The 24,283-nt window shown below is 43.3% G+C and overlaps 1 protein-coding gene across 1 annotated transcript in view; it reads right to left on the bottom strand.

The window, feature by feature from the left end:
• RALGAPA2 (Ral GTPase activating protein catalytic subunit alpha 2) overlaps positions 1 to 24,283 on the bottom strand; it is a 93,135-nt gene that overhangs the window by 64,055 nt on the left and 4,797 nt on the right. The window contains exons 2-20 of the mRNA XM_054290515.1: positions 23,966 to 24,076; positions 23,443 to 23,492; positions 16,339 to 16,396; positions 15,045 to 15,088; positions 14,397 to 14,571; positions 12,965 to 13,080; positions 11,624 to 11,762; positions 10,994 to 11,193; positions 8,705 to 8,941; positions 7,841 to 8,014; positions 6,874 to 7,011; positions 6,169 to 6,317; positions 5,878 to 5,989; positions 4,985 to 5,222; positions 4,306 to 4,470; positions 3,024 to 3,164; positions 1,608 to 1,745; positions 1,011 to 1,093; positions 93 to 183 (exon numbers count right to left, since the gene is read on the bottom strand). Coding sequence (XP_054146490.1) covers positions 93 to 183; positions 1,011 to 1,093; positions 1,608 to 1,745; positions 3,024 to 3,164; positions 4,306 to 4,470; positions 4,985 to 5,222; positions 5,878 to 5,989; positions 6,169 to 6,317; positions 6,874 to 7,011; positions 7,841 to 8,014; positions 8,705 to 8,941; positions 10,994 to 11,193; positions 11,624 to 11,762; positions 12,965 to 13,080; positions 14,397 to 14,571; positions 15,045 to 15,088; positions 16,339 to 16,396; positions 23,443 to 23,492; positions 23,966 to 24,076 — 2,559 coding nt within the window. The remainder of the gene's footprint in view (positions 1 to 92; positions 184 to 1,010; positions 1,094 to 1,607; positions 1,746 to 3,023; positions 3,165 to 4,305; positions 4,471 to 4,984; positions 5,223 to 5,877; positions 5,990 to 6,168; positions 6,318 to 6,873; positions 7,012 to 7,840; positions 8,015 to 8,704; positions 8,942 to 10,993; positions 11,194 to 11,623; positions 11,763 to 12,964; positions 13,081 to 14,396; positions 14,572 to 15,044; positions 15,089 to 16,338; positions 16,397 to 23,442; positions 23,493 to 23,965; positions 24,077 to 24,283) is intronic.

Raw genomic sequence — 24,283 nt, 5'->3', positions numbered from 1 at the left:
CAGCAGCAGAGCGCCCCAGAGAAGCGTCCCGGCTGGCTGCAGCAAAAGCACAGCAGATTTCAGGTGCTGCCCTTGGCAAAAGGGGCACTCACTTTTCTCCCTCTCTCTGTAATACCCCTGAGATTGCTGCAAGTCTGCTTTCAGATCCAACTCGGCTGTACTGCTGCTCCTCTGCATTAGCACCTGCAGGGAAAGAATCCATCTCAGCTTATACGGCTCTGAGCACTACACCACACTCCAGCAAATTTCACGCCCACACAGTCATTAGAAATTAACCACAACCCGGTCAAGACATCCTCATGAATATTCAGAGTACAAAGTGCTTGTCAGTGTCCTTAGGAAAACATCAGGCTTTCCATTTCATTCCTTATACTCCCTTTCACAACCTCAGTTTTCACACCAACAAGCAGGATTTTTTTAACCTATGTTTTTCAAACACATCTGAAATAATTTGTTAAGGTATAAAAAAAATCTTTCAGCCTTCATATTTCACGGAGATGATCAAGCTAAGTCATTTAGTGTTTCAACTGTTCAGTCAAAAGTTGCCATTAAAAATGTATGAAGTTTGCCTGTGCTGATGTCAACTCATGCTAACATCTGCCATGCACGGCTGGTGATAGGAGCTGTGCTGAACAGAAGCATTTTCATCAGTGCTTTAAACCATGAAACATTTATTCCAGTGTACTGTAGCTCTGTAATAGCCATGAATTATTTATCTTTTAACAGTTACAAACTTCTTGTTGATATTTCAAAAAAAGACCAAAGCCTTGTGTAAGGCTAGAGCAGAGATGCAACCGCAGAAGCAGCTGATGAGATCAGGAGGCACAAACTGATCGCAGCCAGCAGGACAATAACCTGCTACAGGGCTCAATTCCAGATGCCACACCAGAAATGGGATTAATCACTTTTCACACTTTCACCTCCTAGAGTTTCTGAATGCTAAAAGGCTTCTGATTAGAAAGAAACTACTGCCAGGATCTTCACAGACATTTCTTTTGGATTTGCCTTACTTGCTCAGCTTCATGCTCCTTTACATATCCCTTATTTTCCTGAACTGATTTGGAGTCTGAAGTTGAATTTCCAGCCTTTTTACCTAGAAGTTTCAGAAAGGAAACAAGAACTATAAAACTTTGCAGGACCAAAACACACAAGAGATCTCATGTAAATTTCAGCTATGTTTACACATCTCATATTTATAGTTAAGGGCCATACAACACTTAAATGGGATACAAGAAGCTTTGAAAAATCCTTCAGAAGCATAACATACTTACAAGAGAGGAAGTGAACTCCAACTGCAGCTTGAATACACAAAATTCAGATGCAAGTCAGGTGAAAAGTCAAAGAGGTACATACAAAGTGCACACACATTCCAGGTTTCATTTTCCCTGCTTTACAAAAGGTCACATCCTGCACTGACAGTCTCTAACTCCTTTAAAAAAGTTTTTTCAACAACTTGCCAACTATGCAACAACTAAGAAAATGAGCTAAAAACATATTTTAGAGGAGAGTTGGAAACCAAATTAATTAAGAGCAGCATTTGTGAGGCTGAACTAGTCTCAAATCTTTTCCTTGAAAAACACAGTATTGCTGCACTTTATCAGAATTACCTTGAAAAAAATCAGATGGAATCTGATCTGCAATATCTGAAGTGCTGCTGCTTCGAGTTAGCTGCTGCTCTTGGTCTGCAAATAGGCCTGCAGCTTCTGCTCCTTCTGAATTTTCCAGCTGCTGAGATTCTTCAACTTCTGTTGATTTAATAACAACACAAAATATTTGCAGGAGCTCATATGTACATCTGTGAACTCCCCACCTAAGCTCTATGAAAAAGCGACCCTTGCAAATATTTAAAAATTCCCAAGATAAAATTTACAAATTATAACTTAAGTTCTCTAAAATATCCTTAGAAAACTGTGAAGTTTAGAGATGCATGATCAGCATAAAAGGTCTAGAAAAGGAGAGAACTGATTTTGGGAGTTAACAAAGAGGAGCGAGTCCCATGAACAAAACTGGGTTTTCAGTGCTGGAGACCCCAACTGGACCCTGTTCATTCTCAAGACAGAAAGAGCCGAGGCAACGGAACTCCCTTAAATGCAGTGTGGGGAGAAGCTGGCTGTGCTCCCTGAGTGCCTCCACAAAGAGGGGAAGGGAGGAGGAATAAAGAAAGGCAAAAACTTAGAGTAAAAAAGTTCTGAGCTACATATAACTTGGGTTTAGCTTGTGAGGACAAATCCAACCAGGCAGCTTTTGGTTTGGCTGTAACTGCAAATGAGAAACAAAAGGAGGAGAGAGAGGCGTGAAAATTTCCAAGAGAAAATAAACTGACATGGTGGGGAAGAAGCAATGGGAACTCTTGAGATTGCAGAGCAACACAATACTTTGAGAAATTCATTTATCTTAGCATTTGGGAAAAAAAAAACAACACAACAACAAAAAAAAGCTAATAACACTCCAGTGTTTCCATCCTGCAGTGTGCAAGTTTTAATATTGCTTTACTACTTAATAAACAATGTAGGTATTTCAGAAAGTTATCTCAGGAGGCACGTGCACAAAAACGAACATTTCTGGTATGGACTGACTTCAGCTGATTTTTAATGTCTTACAGAAAGCAATAAAAAAAACATTCAATGCAATTCACCAACTGGAACAATTTCAGCGTTCCCACCAAAATAACTTGAAATGAAAACACACCAAAGATGTTTCACTGAGCAGGAATCCCCACAGGGCCATAAAGCACCATGTACAGAACTCTCCTTTCTCTTGCTACTGCAGGTAATGAGTCTGGGCAGGACTGAGGAGTCACAAATCCCTCCCAGGAAGCAAAACATGGGAATTTTTACTTTAGTTACTAGGCAGCATAGATCTAATTGCAATTGATGGCAGCCTTTAATATCAACATGAACAAAAATTGCTTTGCTTGCAGTGCTGCAAACATCCTGAGAAGAACCAACTGGACAGAAAGGGAACAGACAGAGTTTAAAAATATAAAGAACATTGATATCAAAGATGACTTTAAAGTACAGTACCTGACAGTCTGTGAGAGCAAGAAGTGTAAGAGATACCAGGGAAGAGAGAGCTCACAGTGTGAAGCAGAAGAGGTACACTTTTAGTGGCTGGCAAAGCCTCATAAAGATGGACACAGTTGCTGATAGACTGGCTTCGCTTAGCTTACAGGAAAAAATAGAGCAATAATTATATCAGGAACACAGTGAAATATTGCAGTTCTGAGTGTCACAACACAACAAAACCCAGAGTTTTGCGATAAAGCTTTTTAGCAGTAAGCCCAGGGGCTTCTCCCCTGAGATGTAAGTTAATATTGTGCAACACTATCATACTGAAAGGGTAATAATGAGGGATTTTTGATCCACAGCAACTGTGGAAGTGCCTTTTATTTGAACACACACAAACAAGAAATGTTGTGGATCAACACTTCCAGGTTCAAGATGTCAAAGAGGAAAATGCTGCAGCAGTAGAGAGAACCCTTCACTGGAGCACAAACAGGGACTCACTGAGTTTAGAAATAAAACTCAGACTGAACTGGCTCTACTGCCAAAGCACTCAGCGATCCAGGCTGGAGGCCGTGGCTCAGCCAGGAAGCCACAAACCACCCTGAGTGCTCTCCCTCCTTCCAGCTCTCCTGGTAAGGAACTGGGGAGGGAGCTGTGCAGCCCAGCAGCTCCTGCTCAAAGCAGGGGGCTTCCACAGGAGTCTGCCCCAGCAAAGCAGCACATGGAAACAGGCTGACATGATATAAAGAAAGGCCAGGTTCAGGCTGCTGAAATGCTCGAACAAACTGAGATCTGTTCCATGTCTGGGGTCTCAGTCATTACCCCAACATTCCCCAGTCTCCCTCCTGCTTTCCTCTTTGCAGAAGTAAACATGAGAGGAAAACCTCATCATGCCAAGAAAAAGAGAGCACATAAATAACATTATCCTTTGATAGCTGCTTTATTATATATCTGGTTTAGCTTGTGCTCCCAGAAAACAGTTGTATCAATATCTGCTATCTGCCTGTCAGTACTAAATGCTCTCTTAGGAACTGATAAAAATAGCCATGTACCTCTAGAAAAACCCCTAAAGCGAACAGGTTTAACTCACACTTCAATGTCCTGTAACTAAAAGCTTACACAGAGAATTTCCCAAAATACTTTGTGATTCCCACTGGCCAAGACATCACGGACGTGCAACCCCTCTTCTGGGGCAGTAAATTATTGAGTTGCTTTTGGCAGCAGCCACCCCTCAGAGGGAGATGTAAAACCTGAGTGTGACTGAGTGCCTGGGTACCAAAGCACCCAGCTGAGGTCTAACCTGTGGCTCTCTGACGGACAATGTTTCTTGCTTTCTCCACTCCTGGGGCCCCGGAGGTTGTGGCACTTCTGAATCTCATTGGCTCCACAACTTCAGGGTGACTTTTCCAGCTTAAGGAAAAAGATCTTCCTACTACAGCTGTCTTCTGAGGCTCTAAAACACCACCTTAGGACAAAGAACACAAAATTTTCTGGCACTGGATGCTTTGGTATGTATTTTTGCTGAAGTATGAATGGACTCAGACATGACAAATATTAATATTTTACAGAACACAGGTTAACTTTTACTATTAATCAAAACCAACTGGCAATTCAAACTAGGTGCATTGATCTCAAGGTGGCATGCAAATGCAGCTAAAATACTGTCAATTAGAAACTTTACTAAAAATACACAGAAAGGAATTTTTACAGAGTTGCCAGTGCCAGCCAACAGCACAGGAAATCACATTTAATCTCTGCCATCCAAAAAACCCTGACTGTAGATGCAGACCCCAGCCTCTCCCCAGCTACCTGCCCTCCCCAGTGAAGGATGACAACACACAAACCCCAAGTGCTTCACATTTGGTTAAACAGGTTCTTACACCAGATTAAGCAGTGTCTAACATTAAATTAATTTTTAAGATTAAGCTTCAATATTTAACTGGTTTGATACAAAAAAGCACCGAAGCACAAAGACGAACCTTTGCCTCTCTGCTTTTTTTCCTTCTGCTCACTGAGCTTGTCCAGGGGCAGGTTTGTCATCTCCACACCATACACAGTCCTGGCCAGCACGGCTGTCAGGGAGTCCATGATGTTGGCCCACTCGTTGATGAGCTCCTCCCAGTCCGTCAGGGAGGACAAGACACTGAGCAGCTCATCCCACAGCTCCCGGGAGATGTAAACGCTCAGGTTGGCTCTGATCCAAGCCACAATGAGGGTCTGAGGGGAGAGACACCAGTGGCAGCTCAGGCAGAGCGGACAAGATGAGTTCAGCACACCAAGTCCATCCCACAACTCCGACCTGCACATCAGCACGGGCTCTTGGTGCTGCACAACTGATGTGCAGTGCTATTTTCCCTCAAAAAACACTCCCAGAAATAATGGGGAAAGTTACTGATGAAGGAAAAAAAAACCAAATCAGGCTAAATGTTGTCTGGCAAACTGAAATAAGACACTCCATAATAACAGCAGAATGAATGACTGTGCTGCACCCACAGAACAACTGAGCCCTGGGGCAGCACTACACACCCAGACACACTATCCAGGCTGGAAGTATAGTAGGAAGCATAAATGTCTCTTTCACTCAGTGTGACTCAGTTTTGACTTGCCAGCTGGACTTTTAGGAAAACAGTTATTTGATTCTTACACTTCAGAGACACTCACTGAAAATATCCCATCTGTGCTACCACAGTTTGTAACAGAGCCCTGAAGAAGAGAGCAAACCCAACTCTCCCTCCACTAGTAACAGTTTACAAAATAATTACTAGCAAAACATGAGAAACCCCTCCTTCACTGTAATACAAGCAGGTTTCATAGTACTCAACTAAAACTGGGCAGTTGTGACAGAGCAAACCAAGCAGCCCCACTCACTCACTCGGAACAGCAGCCCCGCCATGCTCTGAGCAAACATGTCCTTTGTCTGGTTCTCCTTTGGCTTCTGCATCACAGCTTCTGTTATTCTGAGGAGTATCTGCAGCATCTGCTCCCTGATTCCAAAACAAAATATTGTGTTCCATTAGTTGTACCTGCTCGTTACTCCTGCAGCAAAGCCTTACTTATTGAGAATGCAGTCACACTTCAGACTTCACAGATCATTCATAAAATGGCTTGGTTGGTTGCGGGCTGTAACAACTTTTTCTCTTAAATGACAGTGTGTTAACCTTACCATGTCTTTCTGTTCATGGACAGCTCCATTATCATGCGCCTGAAGATGCTGAGAACAGCTTTGCAGGCATCCACCTGCTCCTTCAGCAGCAAAGGGACCTCAGTGCATGGCTCCAGCAGGAAAACGTTTGCCGAGTTTGTCAGGAATACCTGGCATTGACAGTCCATTTGCACAGTGTCAGGAATGAAAACAGGCAAGACTTACAACAAAACACCTGTGCTCCTTTAGTTAAACCCTCCCCTTTCCTTAGAGGAAGCTTCATGTTTTATCCATCACTTTACTTTTCTGTTATTCCAGCCATCACACACCCACTAAGGCTCAGTATGTGGTTTGTGGGTGTCTCCTCTGCTTGGGCAGGCAAGAGGACATTCCTCCTGCCATCATATGCTTAAACAGCCACCAGTATTTTCAATAAATCAAGCTCAGAAAAAGTAAATGCATGATTCTGATTAATTCCTAGTACTCACAGGAGGAAAAAAAATACCCTTTTGTGTTAAAATACAGACATCTGGCCTTAAGACATGGTCATGTGGTTTAATACACACGTTTCAGAGTGACACATGAAGTCCAAATTGTGTCTTACAGAACCAATCAAGCCCTGGTAGTTCTTTTCCTCCACCTCAGAGATGGTAATGGAATCTGCAGTGCAAGTTCTGTGGCCAGGCAGGTCACAGCCCCTCTGTGTCCCACTCCCACCCAGCTCACCTGCAGTGCTGCCTGAGCTCCAGCCTTCACGTCCCTGTCCTCATCCTCCAGCACGCAGCCCCTGCTGACGGCGCTGGTGAAGGAGTAGGTCCTGCCCCAGCTGGAGGAGCGCTTGTGCCCGCAGGGCTCTGAGGAGAGCTGCCAAACACAGCCTGGTCAGGGGCAGGGCACAAAGGAACACACTACAACTCAAACAAAACCATCCCTGAGGTCAGCAGCAAAAGCAGGGGAACTGGCATGGCATGCACTTGTTTCCACAGGGAATTCCTGGCTATTATTTCTTTGTTTTCGCACATGAAATTTGAAGGCTCATAAAAGTTTTAGAAGGTATGTTACTTGAATTATTTTTCACCACTTTTCATAGTCACTGATTATACTAACACTTGAATTTAAGTCTGGAAAAATTATAAATTCTCTACAAAACAATGTAAAACCCTTGTAATTACCACTGTTTAACAAATCAAACCTCTTATTCAGTACTAAAAAACTTCCCTTTAAACAGTGTCAAAAAAACTTTTACTGATGGTTCAAAACAGGATATTAAAAGATGATGCACAGGAAGTGTATCTACAGGTAAATTTTCTAGATTAAGGTGTCCAGCTACAATATACAGAAATTAATACATATTGTCAAGTTTTTAAGTACCACCAAAATGAAATAGTTCTCCACGCCTTAGGCCAGCAGACAGTCAATTTTAGCACTGCAAAACCCATCAGTGTTTCTTCCATGAAGTTCCCGCTGTCATATTTGCACATGCAGGGAATAACCACAAATTATGTTTCTCAAACCAGCGGCAACTGTCTCTGCACTCTAAGTGCTACTCAGTAAGTATTTCAACTGTGAGTCCTTAAGTGAAAGCATTTTTTAACTTCTATTTTCCCCCACACTTTAAAATGTTACTCCTCTATGTAGTGAGGTGAAAAGCCCCATATTGCAGCAGACAAAGTAAGGAACAGGGATACCATACATGTTTACCGTCTGTTTGCACTGAGGAGTCTTCCAAGGGAGCAACAGCGTCCTGGCTGTCCTCCTTCTTGTCTGGCTCCTCCATGAACACAGGTTTCTCCTGCAGTATCCACTTCTGGTACACTTTCACCACCTTCCGTGTTGCGGAGATATCAGAAGGCGGCAACAAAAAAGCCTGAAAAGGAAAGTTCACAGATTTCACTCCACACAGGACACAGATGTGGTGCATACAGGCACACACAACACCACCCACACTGCCATTTTAAGCAGCAAGCTTCAGTTCCCACAAAAATTCCATAATCTGGTCGTTAAACTAGAGCTAGGAAGGAGCCCGACCTCAAAGGCTGCTGTTGTGACGAGCGTGGTATTTGCTGGTGAGTGAGGAATTGATGAATCTGACTCCATGTTCTTAGAAGGCTAATTTATTATGATATTATATGATATTATATATTATATGATACATTATAGAGTGCTGTACTAAAACTATACTAAAGAACAGAGAAAGGATACAGACAGAAGGCTACAAAGAATGACAATGAAAACTCATGACTGCTTCCAGAGTCTCGACAAAGCTGGATGGTGATTGGTCATGAAGTTAAAACAATTCACATGAAACCAATCAAACAATGACCAGCTGGTAAACAATCTCCAGGCCATACTGCAAAGCAGCAAACACAGGAGAAGCAATCAGATAATTACTGTTTTAATTTCTCTCTGAGAAATGAAAGAGAGAATCCCAGGAGAAGAACCCTGGGCAAAGAGGATTTTTCAGAAAACATTGACAGTGACAGACCAGCACCGAGTTTGCCCAGGGTGTGTCTCACACAGAAACAAGAAGCAGGGCAGCGAGCGGCCGCGGGCAGACCTGGCGGAACACCTCGTTGACGAAGTTGACGTATCCGCGCGTGGAGAGCAGGATGCCCTGCACCATCTCGTAGACGCCGCGGTGCTGCTCCTCCACGCTGCACAGGCTGCAGCTGCTGAGCCTCCTGTCCGACAGGCTGCTGCTGCTGCTGCCGGAGTGGCCGCGCTCCTGCTCGCCCGCCGGCACCGCCGCGCCCGCCTCCAGCTCCGCGCTCTTCTCCTGGCCCGCGGCGACCGTCTGCAAGCACAGCACAGCATCACGGAATTGGAAGAGACCTCTAAGATCATCGAGTCCAAGCTATGCCCTAACACCTCACCTAGACTACAGCACCAAGTGCCACGTCCAGTCTTTTTTAAACACACCCAGAGATGGTGATTCTACCACCTCCCTGGGAAGAGCATTCCAGTACTTTGTTATTCTTTCGGTGAAAAATTTTTTTCCTTATATCCAACGTATAACTTCCCTGACGTAGCTTGAGACTGTGTCCTCTTGTATCAGAGACCAACCTGCACCTGTCTACAACCTTCCTTCAGGAAGCTGTAGAGAGCAATAAGGTCACCTCTAAGCCTCCTCTTCTCCAAGCTAACCAGCCCCAGCTCCCTCAAATGTTCCTTACAGGGCTTGTGTTCCAAGCCCCTCACCAGCCTTGTTGCTCTCCTCTGGATGAGCTCAAGCATCTCACCATCCTTCCCAAACGGAGGGGCCCAGAAATGGACACAGCACTCAAGGTGTGGCCTCACCAGCACCGAGTACAGGGGCAGAATGATCTCCCTGCTCCTGCTGGCCACACAATCCCTAATGCAGGCCAGGATGCCACTGGCCTTCTTGGCCACCAAGGCACACTGCTGGCTCGTATTCAACTGGCTGTCAACCAGCACCCCCAGGTCCCTTTCTGCCTGAACACTGTCCAGCCAGTGTACTCAGCTTGTAACACTGGAGGGGATTTTTGGGGCCAAAATGTGATTTTTGTCACCCCCTGCAGCAGCACCCACCACACTCTGGGATCCTCACGGAGAGCTCAGGATAGCCTGTCTGGCACAACACTCAAGAACAGATTTCAGTCTGCCACTCCATCCAAGAAGGAATTTGGTCTTTACAAACTGGGCATTTCCTTACAGCTTACAACTGAATTGTCCACGCCATGCTGAGAGTGTAAGGGAAGGCATGGACACAGTGGAGAGGAATCCCCAAGTCCCTTTATCCAGGGGAAAAGATGGATTGTAGCACTATGTGGTACTTTCGGGGTCCCCAGGACAAAGGAGGAATTGATGAATCTGACTCCATGTTCTTAGAAGGCTAATTTATTATTTTATGATACTATATTAAATAAAAGAATACTATACTAAAACTATACTAAAGAATAGAGAAAGGATACTTATAGAAAGCTTAACAAAATACTGATTAAAACTCGTGACTGACTCCTCAGAGTCCAACACAACTGGACGGTGATTGGTCATTAAGTCATAACAATTCATATGAAACCAATCAAACAACCACCTGTTGGGTAATCAATCTCCAGACCACATTTCAAAGCAGCAAAACAGGGAGAAGCAATCATACAGTTATTGTTTTCATTCTCTTCTGAGGCTTCTCAGCTTCTCAGGAGAAGAAATCCTGGCAAAGGGATTTTTCAGAAAATATGACAGTGACAGCACTACACATTATAAGGCTCAACACCTTTTTGCCAGGTTTTTCTCAGGCACTGCCTGCATTTTGCAACCACTCAAAAACCGTGTTTCTTCTCTGCTGAGCCCCCAGCTGAGACTTACCTATGGTTCAAGACCAAATGTAAGCTGAGATTGACTCTAAATTCTTGACAGGAAGCTGGAGAGTCTCTCAAAAGCGTTGATTTATAAAATTCATTGTGAGGCATCTAATGCCAGAGGAGTCTCAACCATGAGTTTATAAATGAAATATTTCTCTAATATCTCACTGTAAACAGCTGCTATAACTGAGAGGAAAACAAAGCAGCCTTTGATGTCACTGGGAAATGGTCCATGGAACCACCAAGTATGACAGTTTACAGAGTAAATTCCAAAAGTCTAAATATAATACTCTGAAGCTGGTAATGAAACAAGTTATGAGGGTAAAAAAAAAACCTTCTAGTGAATTACCAAAGGGTTTTGCTTGGAGATTCCCTCCTCCATCAAAGAAAAAGAAAATCAAATAAACAGCTACATCATTTATTCACTATGGGGCAGCATTTCTTTGTGCTTCAGCTGTCAGTGCAGTGAGATCACCTGCACGGTTAGCACACATGCAAGAAGAGAGGTCAACTTTAAAGCCCACCTGAATAATTTTAGGGAGCATTTCTCCTCCATTTTTTGTGTTCTGAACAGCAGTTAAATACTTCTTTTCAAGGAAGAAGGTAACGAGCCACTTGATAAAAACCACTCGAGCTGCCATGTAGGGGATTTTGGTGCAGTAGACACTCTCATTGTTCCGTGTTGCAGTGACATACACCGGCCTTGGCCTGATATCAGGGATGTCTGAGGGGGGGGACAAAAAGGAACAGAGAAACAAAGTGCAATCTTAGCAATTGCTTCCCAACTCTAGCTAAATGTACTGAACATATCACCAAAAAAGTAACAGATGCAATGACTGACTGCTTTTATTTTATTAATGCTTGTATTCTATCCAAACTTTATCTCTCCTCAAGAGAACATAACAGCACAGCTCCTTCCTGAGGTTATCACTTGTATCACTCAAAACAAAGGAAAGCAAAAGAGAAGGGCTGCAAAAAGAAGGGCAAAAGCTGAAACAAAGAACCAGCCCTGCTACAATGTAAGTTAGTTTTACACAAAACCAGGGAGAAAAAGCTCCTCATCCCACAGAGCTGTAGCGATACACCAGCTGGGAACAGAGATGCTGCTGAGAGCAGTAACTTTTTCTTCTTCAAAGGCAAAACCCACTACTTACCCAGCACAGGCTTGTAGAGGTTGGTTAGCTTGGTAAAAGATGGAAACAAGTGAGGAAGATAGTATTTTCTGAACAAAGTAAAGAGAAACTTGAACCCAGTGTCTTGGTTCTCCTTGTTCTTCCACTCCAAGCTGGCAGCCTTTGTCAGAGAGTTAAACAAACAAAAAGCTTTAAGTTAATGTGTTATACTGACAATTGATTCCCCCGAACACAAAAAAACCCAAGCAACTACACTTTAGCAAGAAAAGAAAAAGCAGCACAGCCCCAAAACTACCTTTACAAACTGCAGTAAGAATGGAAAGTAGGAACAGAGCATCCCCCCAAAGCCAGCAAGCTCACTGGAAGCCAGTGGATTTGAGCTGTTCTAACTAGAGGAGGAGAGCAACTGTCCTGTTCTGCTCCCAATAAATTTGCTTCTTACATTTTGACAAAGTCACTTTGAGCTCTGCTTTTATCATTAATATTTTCTTTGTCAGAATAAACACAAATAAACAAACACTGGAACCACTATGCAACGGGATTTGTAGAGTAAGCAGGTTTGTTTAGACCCCACACAGGTAACAAGAGTACAAAAAGAAGAGTGACATTTTTGTCTTTAACTGAAGTGTTGTGAGACTCTAATATGTAAAACAAAGGGTGCTGTGGAGGAAGCTGATAATTTAATACAGCCACTTTTTAAAATAAAGCATTTATTCAAGATGACAAAACCCTTTCCAAATATTATTTTGGTCTTGCCTTTTCATACTAAAAAGTGTATCTCAAAGTATTTAATTATAATTTATCTCTTTTTAATAACAAGGCTCTTTAATGTTCATTGTCTGCACAGCTTCCACTTTATTTCAAAATGTTGCTTAATTTGTACTTTTAAAATATATACATTATCTTAATTTATTTCCTGTACAGATTCATCTGATCTACTTCTAATTAAATTTTATGTACATGTTACTTGCATCCTTTTAAAAACATCACAGAAGCCATCTCCCTTTATCTCTTCCTCCAGTGGTCCTTTACATTTCTTTCCATCTAGGTATGTGTCCAAAGAGAACAAACTGAATCTTTACCCCACATCAATTTTCTAAATGCAACCATGAGCACATAAAACAGCCAGTTATTCTGCAAGTTTGGATAACATTCATTAACTCTTATCACAGAAGTGTGACAAACTGCTTATTTTCACCAAAAATGGCACGAGGAAATACCTTTGGGATGATTTTCCACTTAAGAGTAAAAAATGTGCTGGGGAAGGGCAAACCCAGCTCTGCACAGATGTAGTATAGGCTTAATTTTTCCCACAAATACATCCTCCAAATATGAACAGTTTCAAACATCCATCCTCCTCACCTGAATTACCATATATTTTAGCAGGAGCTGGAGAAAATAGCAGGTCTGGTCTTCTGCAATTTTCTCTCCAGAGACAGCTGGCAAAAGCGGCGTTATTTCTTCTGGAAATATCTTGGCTAAAATCAAACATTTTAAGAATAAAAATACTGAAATAATATTTTAAGCATTAAAATACTAAAATAAAAGGTTTTTTTTGTAAAAGACTGATTTGAAAATACCTTTAGGGCACTACCAAGCTGTGCAAGTCCAGCAGCTGCTTAGATGTCCAAAGTCTTGGCACATCCCACCGAGGATGACACCAGATTCCCGGTGGCTTGGAAGGGCTGACACCAGCAGTGAGCCAACAGGGAGGAAACCTCCACACCTGCTTGAGGAGCAGTAAAATGCTCCTACTGCTGCTGCATGTGGGTTAAAACCACCCCAGAGCCAAAGAGCAAACCCTTAGAGGGACAGGAGCAGCAGCTCTAGAGCCACACCAGCCCAGCAACCGGACACACACTGTGGCCAGCTTGGAATTCCAGGGGCAGCTGGCAGCACCCACTGTCCCCTCCTCCAGGAGAGGCACACCAGGAGAAGGTTTACCAGCAGCACCCATTGCCTCCTCCTCCAGGAGGGGGACCTGGACGTCCCCCTGGAGGATTTGGAGATCCTATGTCGCAGACATCTTTTTATGAAAAATCCTTTCCTTAGGATTTTTCCTCCTGAGAAGCTGAGAAGCCTCAGGAACAAAATGTAAACAATGGTTATCTGCTGCTGTGGAATGCAACAGGTGGATCTGTGATTGGTCCATCTTGGATGTTTGTAATTAATGGCCAATCACAGCCCAGCTGGCTTGGACAGAGAGTCTGAGCCACAAACCTTTGTTATCATTCCTTTCTATTCTTAGCTTAGCTAGCCTTCTGATAAAACCTTTTCTTCTATTCTTTTAGTATAGTCTTAATGTAATATATATCATAAAATAATAAATCAAGCCTTCTGAAACATGGAGTCAGATCTATGTCTCTTCCCTCATCCTAAGACCCCTGTGAACACCACCACAGTCCTTGGAGGATTTCACCCTATCATTGAAATTTCACCCGATTGGTGGGAGGAATGATGAGGAGGACTCCATTGCTATCAGAAGGCCAATTAATTACTTTATGATACTATTATTCTATTCTATATTACACTACACTACATCTAAACTGAAACTGAACAAGAATTCAACTGAACAAAACCTCCTGACTGTCTCCCGACGGACAGTCTGGACACACCAAGGAAACAAAACACCATCGCTTTGGGTGAACAACCTCCACATTGCATTCCACTTTGGCACAACACAGGAGCAGTGGATAAGAATTGTTTGGATCACTCTTTTCTCTGCTTCTCTCACTGTTTCAGGGAATGAATCCCAGAGGAGAAGGGACTGGATCTCCCCCAGGAGCAGGCTCACCGTCGGGTGCGGCCGGGGGGCTGACCAGGCTCTCCAGCGTGCAGGGCCCGCGCGAGGACGGCAGCGGGGGGAAGCCGGGCACCAGGCAGGCGAACATCAGGATCTGCTCCTCGCCACAGTTGGTCTGCAGGGCTTGCAGCCACAGCAGGAACAGGCGGATTCCTTCACACCTGAGCTGCAAGGGGGCCAAAAAGGGCAGTGACACAGGTCTGTAAGCGCAGTAACAGTGGTAAACAGTTCACAGCAGGCAGGGTGAGAGCTTCATCCCAGCTAGGTGCTGCAAGGTCTTGCCATCATACCAAGGGTATTCACATTATTAATATAATCCTAGCTCTAATGCCAGAGAAAGCTCAAAAAATTAGGTATTAAGCAATACCAAAACCTAATTAAGTAATTAGGTATTAAACAAAATTAGGTATTAAGCAATATCCTCCAGGTAACTTCACAAAGGTCATGAGAGCAGCAAAATGACTGAAAACACATATTAAAATAATCGAGGATAACAATAATAAAACTTAAGATTAAAAGGTGAGCAAGAAAAAATTACAAAGCCTGACAATCTGGAAAACACTGCTATTGGAAGGCTGCAAAGTAGCATACTTCACAGGAATTTAAGTGAAAAGAAATATGAAAACATCAACATGATACCTTGAGAGAATTTCCAGTGTGCAAAAGCTTCTTCAGAATCGACCCTGGATTAGGAAAATTAAGGAGACATTATCAGACACGTCCCACCACAGTGTTTTCAAAAATATTTCATAAAAACCTACTTTAATTTATTCTGGGGCCACTGCACTGAGTATTGAGACAACTATGGGGGAAAACCCCCAACTGAATATAGCTACAATCACCACGACCCAAGATACTGTGATGAATCTTTCCTCTGGGTTTTCTACAGAGGACCATGTCTCAAATTATTTTCATTATTAGTAAGATCTGTGAATTATACACATTCCTTAAATGGGCTCCTTCCCATTTAAGGAGTGCATATAATGGCAAGATCTTGCCATTTCACAAGATTATGTAAAAATTATTAACATATATAGGAAATTCACATTAATGCACATGAATGTTAAGCAAAAGGAAATCACAAGGCAGGGGCATAAATAAATGCTCTGCCAAATTTAGTACATCACTTTTTGGACACAGATAAAAAATTTTGCCACTAAGACCACTCAATAGAAGCATAAAGAATGTATCAGCTACAGAGCAACCAAGTGGAACCAATTTGGTCTGGACTAGTGCAGCTGAACCGTTGTGAAGTGGCCAGGCAGATGTCTCCTCTTGTTTTTGTCAGTGCTGAGTGGAAATGTGATAACAGCCCTTCCCTTGACCTTTAACTTCCGCTCATTGTTCCTCTGCAAAAGCAATTCCTTGTTCTGATGACAAAAATGGCAGCTGGTCAGACAGTGCTGCAAACCAACCACAACCAAAAAGCCCTACTTGGAAGGAATAGAACCCCCCCCTAAAATTTTAATAAGCAGCATAAAAACCCATTGTTGCCACACTGGTGGCATTAGGAAGCAGAATCTGAAAAGCACTGACGAATCCAAGGCATTTGATTCAGAGAAAATTATCAAGTTAAACCACTTCAGTGGATTTCAAGGTGTTCTGGCCACCCAAGGCTGCTCTCTGCCAGACTCCTCCTATACCCTCCCTTCTTCCAGAAGCTTCCATAGCACTGGAGCATGGGGAAAGAATAGTCTTGGTTTGAGGAAGCCACCCATGAGTATCTTGTGTCTGTCATGGCCAAGGCCATATTCTAACAGGATGCTGGGAAAATCCCCTATTTCATGAGAATCTGGGAAAGACAGCTGGAGACAAACTTGCACAAATACCATGTATTCATAACTCTACTCATATATTGCTCATTAAAAGAAAAATTGATCTGAAAAACCTACTAAAAAGTCCAAAAAGATTTTTTTAAACAATTTCTTCTTACCTATACTGCGAAAATGCCATCGATAAAAAATCCTCTCTGGTAGCAGCTGCAATATTTTCTGCAGGAAACAAAACTAGTCAAATTCTCTGTAATAAAACTGGTTCATCAGGGGATACAGAGAAACAGATGCACAACATACAAATGAGATGGGAATACATACAGAGTTTATTTTAAACTACTGGCAGCATGGACTAGGGCTCGGCCACGGGTGTGGCAGCAGCACAGCTCACCTACTGCTGCCTCAAAGGTCTGGCAGTACACAGGGCTTCACATAAATTCCACACAAAAAACCATCTCCAACTTACAACTTTACAGCCATTGAAATAATTAGGAAGATATACTTAAACAGGAAACTAGTTTTGAACACTCTTCCGTTTGGAAATCGAATGAAATTAAACAATGTTATGAGTGACTGATAGTCAGAGTTCCTTGCAATTATCAAACAAAATGACTGGCACGAGTTTCTGCACAACAAAGCACCTCTAAGTTCTCAGTAATACCACATGCAAGATGGAAATGGATGATAGGTCACCTAAGCAACAGTGACACATTTGAAGGTGTTCTGCACAGAAGCTCACAGGAAAAAACAAAGCATCACAGCCCAGAAAGCAGCTGGCACTGTGGGCCACCCCTGGGAGCCGGGTGACAGAGTCACAACCACTGCCAGAGCATGTGCTCGAGACATGGAGCAGGACAGACCTTTTGATTTGACAATAAAGGGCTTCAGAAATTATATTCAACACTCAGAACAGTCTTGTTGGACACAGAACTTTCTCCATGGCAGAGGATGGTAGTCATGACAAGTTTGTGGACACAGGGAGCTAGACCTCAGGCCACAGACAGGCTGGTCCTCCACACCTTCCCCATAGCATGTGCTCCCCACACAGCAAATAGCATTTCTGAAAGGTTAACCAGAATACAAATGCAAACCAGGCAGGTCCTTTCCATGTTCCTTGTACTTTGTTTCAGTTTCAGTGTCACTCCCCTAGCTCCCTCCCCAGCACACCATGGCAGCAGGACCCCAGAGCAGAGGGTCCAGAGGTCAAGCTCCCTGTCTGTGGGCAGCAGGAATGCTTGGGATGAAGGATCTGACTGGCTAAAAATGAGGCCATGACTCAGACTGGGGCTTTACCTGTTAGTTAAGCACCAGGCTTCTGTCAGTCAGATTGCAGGATCCACGGACAAAGAGTTATGGTTATCCATCTAAACATTAAAACACTGGCAGCTCACCATTTCTCCAGACTACTTCTATCATTAATCATTACTTAACTTGGCACACGGCAGAAGGGAGTCCTAAACTAAGCCAGGAGTACTCCTAACCCAACCTGACCCTGGAGCTCTGCGTGGGAGCTGGGTCTGTGCCCAGGCTCACCACAAGCCGTGTGCCCGAGGTGTGCGAGGAAAAGCTCCAGGAAACAAAACCCTACGGCAAACCAGCCACAAAAACTGGGCTGGGTTCAGGTGTCACACTGCAGGAAGGAAGCTTCATACATTGGCACATTTATCACGGAAAACCAGACAAAGGCACAAGTATTTTGTTTCCATTGTTTTAGTCTGTTACACAGTTTCATCTAAATTCGAACATGAAGTTCCCTTCCAGAAAGGGAGCTGTGATGAGGTCTGAGCTGCATAGGCTGGAAAAGTGCAAAGCTCCCTAATAAAGACCCATCTGAAAAACAATTTGGTAACAATTTTAACATCCAAGTCTCAGAGAACTTTAGGTTGTATCCAGAGAAAAGCAGAAAAACAAATGCTGCTGCACAGTTCAACAACGAGCAGGAAAAACAAGCCTAAACTCTAAACTGCACAAAACTGGGGGGGTCAGGGCAGAAAACAACAAGCTTACCCTTCTGTTCTCTTTACAAAACACAGAATCCAACACCCTTGTCAGGTGACTGAACCAAAAACAATCCAAGGGTTCAAACTATCAGTAAGAGGACAGAAGTTCCTATCTGAGAAAAGCTCCCATATTCCAAAGTCTTTTCATACAGCAAAAAAATGTGGGCACTTGAGTCACTTCCCATGTGTTCTCCTTTTCAGCATCTCAAAACCAGGAAAACAATAAATATATGTATTTTAGAAAAATGCAAGGGTGTGACTGATCACCTGCATGGTCTTGCCCCACAGCAAGGCACTCTCAAAAAGCAACCTTGTCCCTGCTCATGCACTGCAGGCAGCACAGCTCTGCAGCAGAGCAGGCCATTCTAAATGACACAAATGCAGAGCCCACCTCTGCTCTTGCAATGCAAAAAGAAATTGCACCCAGGTGCAAAGTCTGCATCATTAAATGTAAATTCTGAAGGTTGCAAGCTAAGCCCCAGTCCCACCAGCACAGCTTCCAGCTGGTGGTTTTTGCCCTTCAGTCCCAGACTGAGGTGATGTTGCAGCATGACAGGAGACTGCACAGGTCCTGAACCAGCTCCAGTTGTTCCCTTTGCAACTTCACATTTCCAGCAACATTCTGTACACCCTCCCCACTCCTGGTGCTCTAAAGAACGTGCACTGCTATTGCTATGTAACAAATGAGAGCTTCCTCCCCTCCAGCCCAGGCTGTCAGCCACACTGCTGTGAATCCGAGCTGGCTATTGACATCTTGTTCCTGGTTTCACACTACACTAATAAGAAATATTTTAAGAAACCCCACAGTGCAAAATAATATTGCTTTTTCAGAAAACACATAGATCTATTTAATGCTTAGTGCTTTGCTGCATCTATATGGTAATCCATTATAACACACTTGAAATAGAAATTAGGTATTACTACTGATCAACACATCAGGGTATCTGTCAGTTCTTTTAACTGATTATCCATAGTTCTTTTTCGTTTGGACTTCCTGCATGACTAGGAATAATGTTAACTTTAAATCTTAGTTTACACAGGATGCTGCTTTTTGAAAGCTGTGTCTTTCTTTTATTGAAGCAAAACAAAAACCACCCAGGCTCATATTTCTACAGACTCCCTCTGACTTCACCAAAACTGCTATTTCTTTTTAAAACCCTTTGCTTTTGCCCCCCTGGTTGAATCTCACCGTGACTGGCAGCTCTGTGCCCATCACCTGCTGCAGGACACAGGGCAGGCTGAGGCTGGCCCAAGCCTCACCTGGGATCCCAGAGGATGTTTCCCAGCCCCATGGCCACAGGGGGATAATGAGCAATGCTGTTCTGCTGCTCTGGACATGCCAGGATGGTCTTGGATCAATGGCAGCCACCCCCAAGGTGCCCTCGCTGAGCAAATCCACCCCTGGAGGCAGAATCAGTGCCAGTGCCAAGCCTGCATCACGTCCCCTCTGAGGGAATGGATTCACAATTTCCAGGAGCCAGTGGCAGGTGGATCTACTTCAAGCCAAGCCAAGGCAAAAGAGCTCTCCCAGGCCTCGGTGCTCAAGGGCTGCTGGTGGTTTCAGGGTGTTCAACTACCAAAGCCTGCATGAATTTAGGAATTTTCCATCTCCTACTCGCAGACTCAGACAAGCCAAGAGAGTCAGCGTGCCTGCAGCAGCTCAAGCTCAATGGAGGGATACTCCATTTATTGCATTAATAAATTATTTACAGTTATTTGTTGAGGGAAAATGTCTGCCCAAAGCACACAGGGCACTTAGCACTGCCCCTGGCATAGCAAGAAACAGTAAGATCCCTGAATGTAAAACATGTAAAACATACAGCTAGAATTTACCACAGAATGGCTGTAAAAATAGCAGCAATGTTATTGGAATTATGGCAGAACAAACTATAAATGGCTCCAAAAGTAATTTTCTATCTGTAGAAAAGTAGAGCTACAAGCACTTTCACTGTTATAAACAAAAAAGCCCCTTTGTTACTCTACTGAGCTTGACACTCAGCATTCACATCTGCACCAGGCTCAAGAAAGCACAAACTCCACACAAAACACAGACTTGGGGAAGCTTTTCTACACCCAAAAAATTCTGACCATAAAACATTTCATCCAGTGAACTTGTTGGATCAATGTAATGAATTTTATAACACCACCAGCACAACAGATATGACTGTTCTTAACTAAAGAAGAGAAATTATAGAGAGTGGGAAGAAATTGATCTATGTATCTCAAAACCACCAATCTGCTTTTACTTCATTAGAGATTAAAAAACCACAGTGTCAGAGTAATCAGTATTTTTTTAATTTATTATTTTAAAAAATCCCCAAACTTTCACAAACAGATATATATATACATATATATAACCAATATATAACTAACAATACTGTTATTGGTGCCAGAAAATGGACATGAATACAGTGCACCTCCTGGCAGGTCTGTGACACACAGGGCTCAGAGCTGCCCTCAAATCTGAGGTTTTGAGCTGCTCCCTCAAAAGGCAACAGGGACACAAGGAACAACAGCAACCTGTTCTGCAAATGCACTGCAAATAGAGAGAGCCATGCCTCAACAGGAAAAAATTGTGTGTCACATAATTCTGGGCTTTTAGCTGAAACAGGGAAAAATAACAGTACTGCTGCCATATCACTACACAAATATCTATCTGGGAAAAGGCCAAGGCACCTTATAGAGTTAGAGCCAAGCATTTTGCAGTATTAATTGCAACAGTTAACCCTTGGCATTCCTCCCTGCTGGTTAACATTTCTTCTTTGAGTACCATGCTGTTTGAAGTTGTTGCTGTGTGGTCAAGCTGTGCAGCTTATGTGTAAAATTAGAACTTCCATAAATTACTACCAAGCCAAGCCAGTTTCCAGAGGATTTGTGGGAAAAGCTTTGCTGCCCAATACACACACTAGGTGTCACTCCACAACAGCAGCACAATCCCACTAAACCTCCAGGAAAGGCAAAGGCAGCAATTCCCTCATAAATATTTGTATTGATTTTTAAGCTGTTGACCCTCAGCATGGGGACTCAGGATTTGTTAATCCTAAGTAACTACCCATTTAGCTAATTAGCAGAAAATGCAGCATCCCCCTGGCTCCTGCTGCCATCACACTAAATATGGAAAGCTTAACAATCAATTAGTTCTGTTTCCTATGGCTTAGAGTATGAATGTTTCATCACTTGGCATTTCTGACTCCCTGTCCTGTGCTGAGGCTCTCGGGCTGTTCTCACCCAGGGTTAGCTATCCATGGACTGCACACTCAATCCAGCAGATCCCCACCATGAAGGGAATCACTCTGAATCCCACACAAACACTGAAGGGAATCACTCTGAATCCCACACAAACACTGAAAGCATCTCCTCTCCCACAGGGTGACCAGGCTGCTGCACAGCTCTCTCCACTGGGACCCCAAGCAGCCCCTGCTTCACACACAACCATCCATTTTTTCTCCTTCAGACAGCAAGTTCTCCCACTGCTTTTAAGGAATATTAAGGGGTGGTGATTGGCCACCCCTTTCCAAGCCCTGGGAATGCCCAGTTATTCCCTCCACCCAGATGAGCAAGCACTGGCTATTTCCTATTCAATGTCACTCCTTATTCAAGGCCCCAGCCCATTAATGAGCTTCCATCAACCTGCACAGCCTTGCTCAGCTACACAGCAACACTTTCTCTGCTGGGCTGGGCTCTGAGGAAGAGGAGGAGGAAGAGTTTCTCCTGCCCCAAACAGTCCTGGCAAATTTGTGAGCTCGTGTTCTTTGCCACTGCCTCGGGCACAACCCCAGAGCAGACCTGTGGTAATGCCACAAGGAGCAGAAAGCACAGCTTGGATAGTGAAAATCTGGTCTCACAGAAGGAGGAAATAAAGGAGAAGAAGAAAAGGGAGGCAGCAAAGTGAGAATTCAAAGCCACAAATGCCCAGGATTCCATGTAATCATTCTCATGGCCATCTTCCCCACAACAGGCACATTAGGCTAAACAGCATCATTCTTCTTGTCACTATAAATTCTATTTCAACCACAAACTACTCAGTAATGCAAAACCATGAAGCCACATACTTCTGAGGGTCTGGGGGGTGTTTCATGGGGAGTGAGAGGAGTTGACAACAATTAACCTTTAGAGTCCCACTGGAAGTCTGAAGGGCTTTTTCCTACCACACAAACCCCAAAATATAAACAAAAATGACATTTCTGTGATGCAATACTCAAGTAAAAAGTTAGTAGTTGGAGTAAGAGAAAAAAAGAAAAGAGAAAGAAATCAGTAGAAGAATCAGTAGAAAGAAAAAAAGAAAAGAGAAAGAGATCAGTAGAAGAATCAGTAGAAAGAAAAAAAGAAAAGAGAAAGAAATCAGTAGATGACGTGTTCAATCTTAAGAGAGAAATCTGGCCAATTATTTACTTAATTAACTGCCAGAGCTTTTTTAGTAGAGACAGGCAGAGCTTAAGCTGAGAATTTCAGTGTGCATTATAAGGATATTTTTATGTGTCAGGCTTTCATCTGGTCCAGTGATATTTTCTCACATCCAAATACATTTAGGTAATAACTCCAAAGAGGTATCTTGGAAAATGATCTATCCCAGACTATTCTTGCTTAAATTAAAGCAATCCTAATTTGATTACGCAAAAGTTAAGTAGGTAACACTTCTTCCCCAGACACTGCCAATGCTCTGGTGGCCAGTGCTGGGCAGGAGGGAAGGATATGGAAATGAAAGATGTTATAGTGAACAAAAAAACCCCAAAGTAGCAAATCAGCATTTCACACACTCAGATCAAGCTGATGTGCAGTAGCTGACAACTCCTGTCCTTTGATTTCCCTGGAGCTGCAGGACCCAACACTGCAATCACAACAGTGCCTCCAAGGGAGGGGGGCAGAGCCCAGCCTCCTGCTGGGACACATGGAAAATAAACACAGAGGAGGGGAAAGTGCTGCTCCTCTGAACTGGCCCTCCATGAAACACAGGAGCAAACTCTCGTTTAGTTAAAACAGAAAAGAAACAGCAGAAAGCAGAGTTCCTGAAAGCCTCAGCCTAAAACAGAACCAAATACTGATTGCAGTAGTGCTCCCAAATTCCACCTGGCTTGTTTTCAGAGCATCAGCTCCCAGTTCCTCAGGACAGAGGTGTTCTTGTTGGATTTCCAGGGCATTTTGATAACATCTCTTAACCCAGGTGACTGATACCTGCTTCCACCCCTCACTGCAAAGCTCTAAGCAAGCACAGAATGACAGTGAGATTCAAAACACAAATTAGTTTGCATGGTAGGGAAAACTTACTTCAAAAAGAAAGAGGATGGAGTCCAGCTCCTCCCTTTGTGATTTATTCCCTGCAAGAAGACACAAAACAACATTGCTTGCCAGAAACATACAATAAAAGACAGCAGAATGAGGCTGTTGCTGTTCAGCTGAAGTCAAAGATGCCACTCAATTTATTTCTCATATTAAATAAAGATGCCAATTGCCAGGCTGCAGTGCCCCTCTCTGCCCTGGCCATGTCTCAGCTGAGCAGAGGGAGCTGCAGGAGCCTGGAGCAAGCTGAGAGGACGGGCATGTAAATGCTGAAATGAACCCAGCAATGTGATCAGCTGCCGCTCTCGTTTCAGAGAGTGATTTTCCATGCTCATCTCTCCTGCTACCATAAAATTAAAGTGATTAACACTCAAACTGTACTGCAGGAAACTATTAGTGTAAATACAGAAAACTGAGGACTAGACAACCATTGGACAGGCTTTAATGGAATGCCCTGGAGCACAGCTATGGAACACTGACCAACAGCTGCTGGAAAAACTCCAAAACTCACCTTTTTGTTTCAGGCTGTTTTCCAGTGTTATGAAGTTTTCGTAGAATATAAAATAAATTTGAGAATAATTGTTGTCAAAAAACTGCTTGAGGTCACTTCCATCCACAATATCTGAAAAGAGGAACAGAGCAATTACACAAGAGCAGAAAGACAAGAATTTCAGGCATTCTGCAAATTTAGCACAAGAGAATGAAATAAATGCAATACAAAACTATTTTAGTGAGTTCACTGAGGATTCTGCACCAAACTGCTGGTCCATCCTTGCAAAGGATTTCACTGAATTTACAAAAGTCTGCAGTGGGGCTTTGGTTCATTTGC

This window comes from Melozone crissalis, unplaced genomic scaffold (genome assembly GCF_028551555.1).
Source record: "Melozone crissalis strain CALT ecotype California unplaced genomic scaffold, PUWL_Pcris_2 ptg000081l_1, whole genome shotgun sequence".
NCBI lineage: Eukaryota > Metazoa > Chordata > Aves > Passeriformes > Passerellidae > Melozone > Melozone crissalis.
The sequence above is the reverse complement of the archived record's forward strand: the minus strand, read 5'-3'. Positions and strand labels throughout refer to the sequence as shown.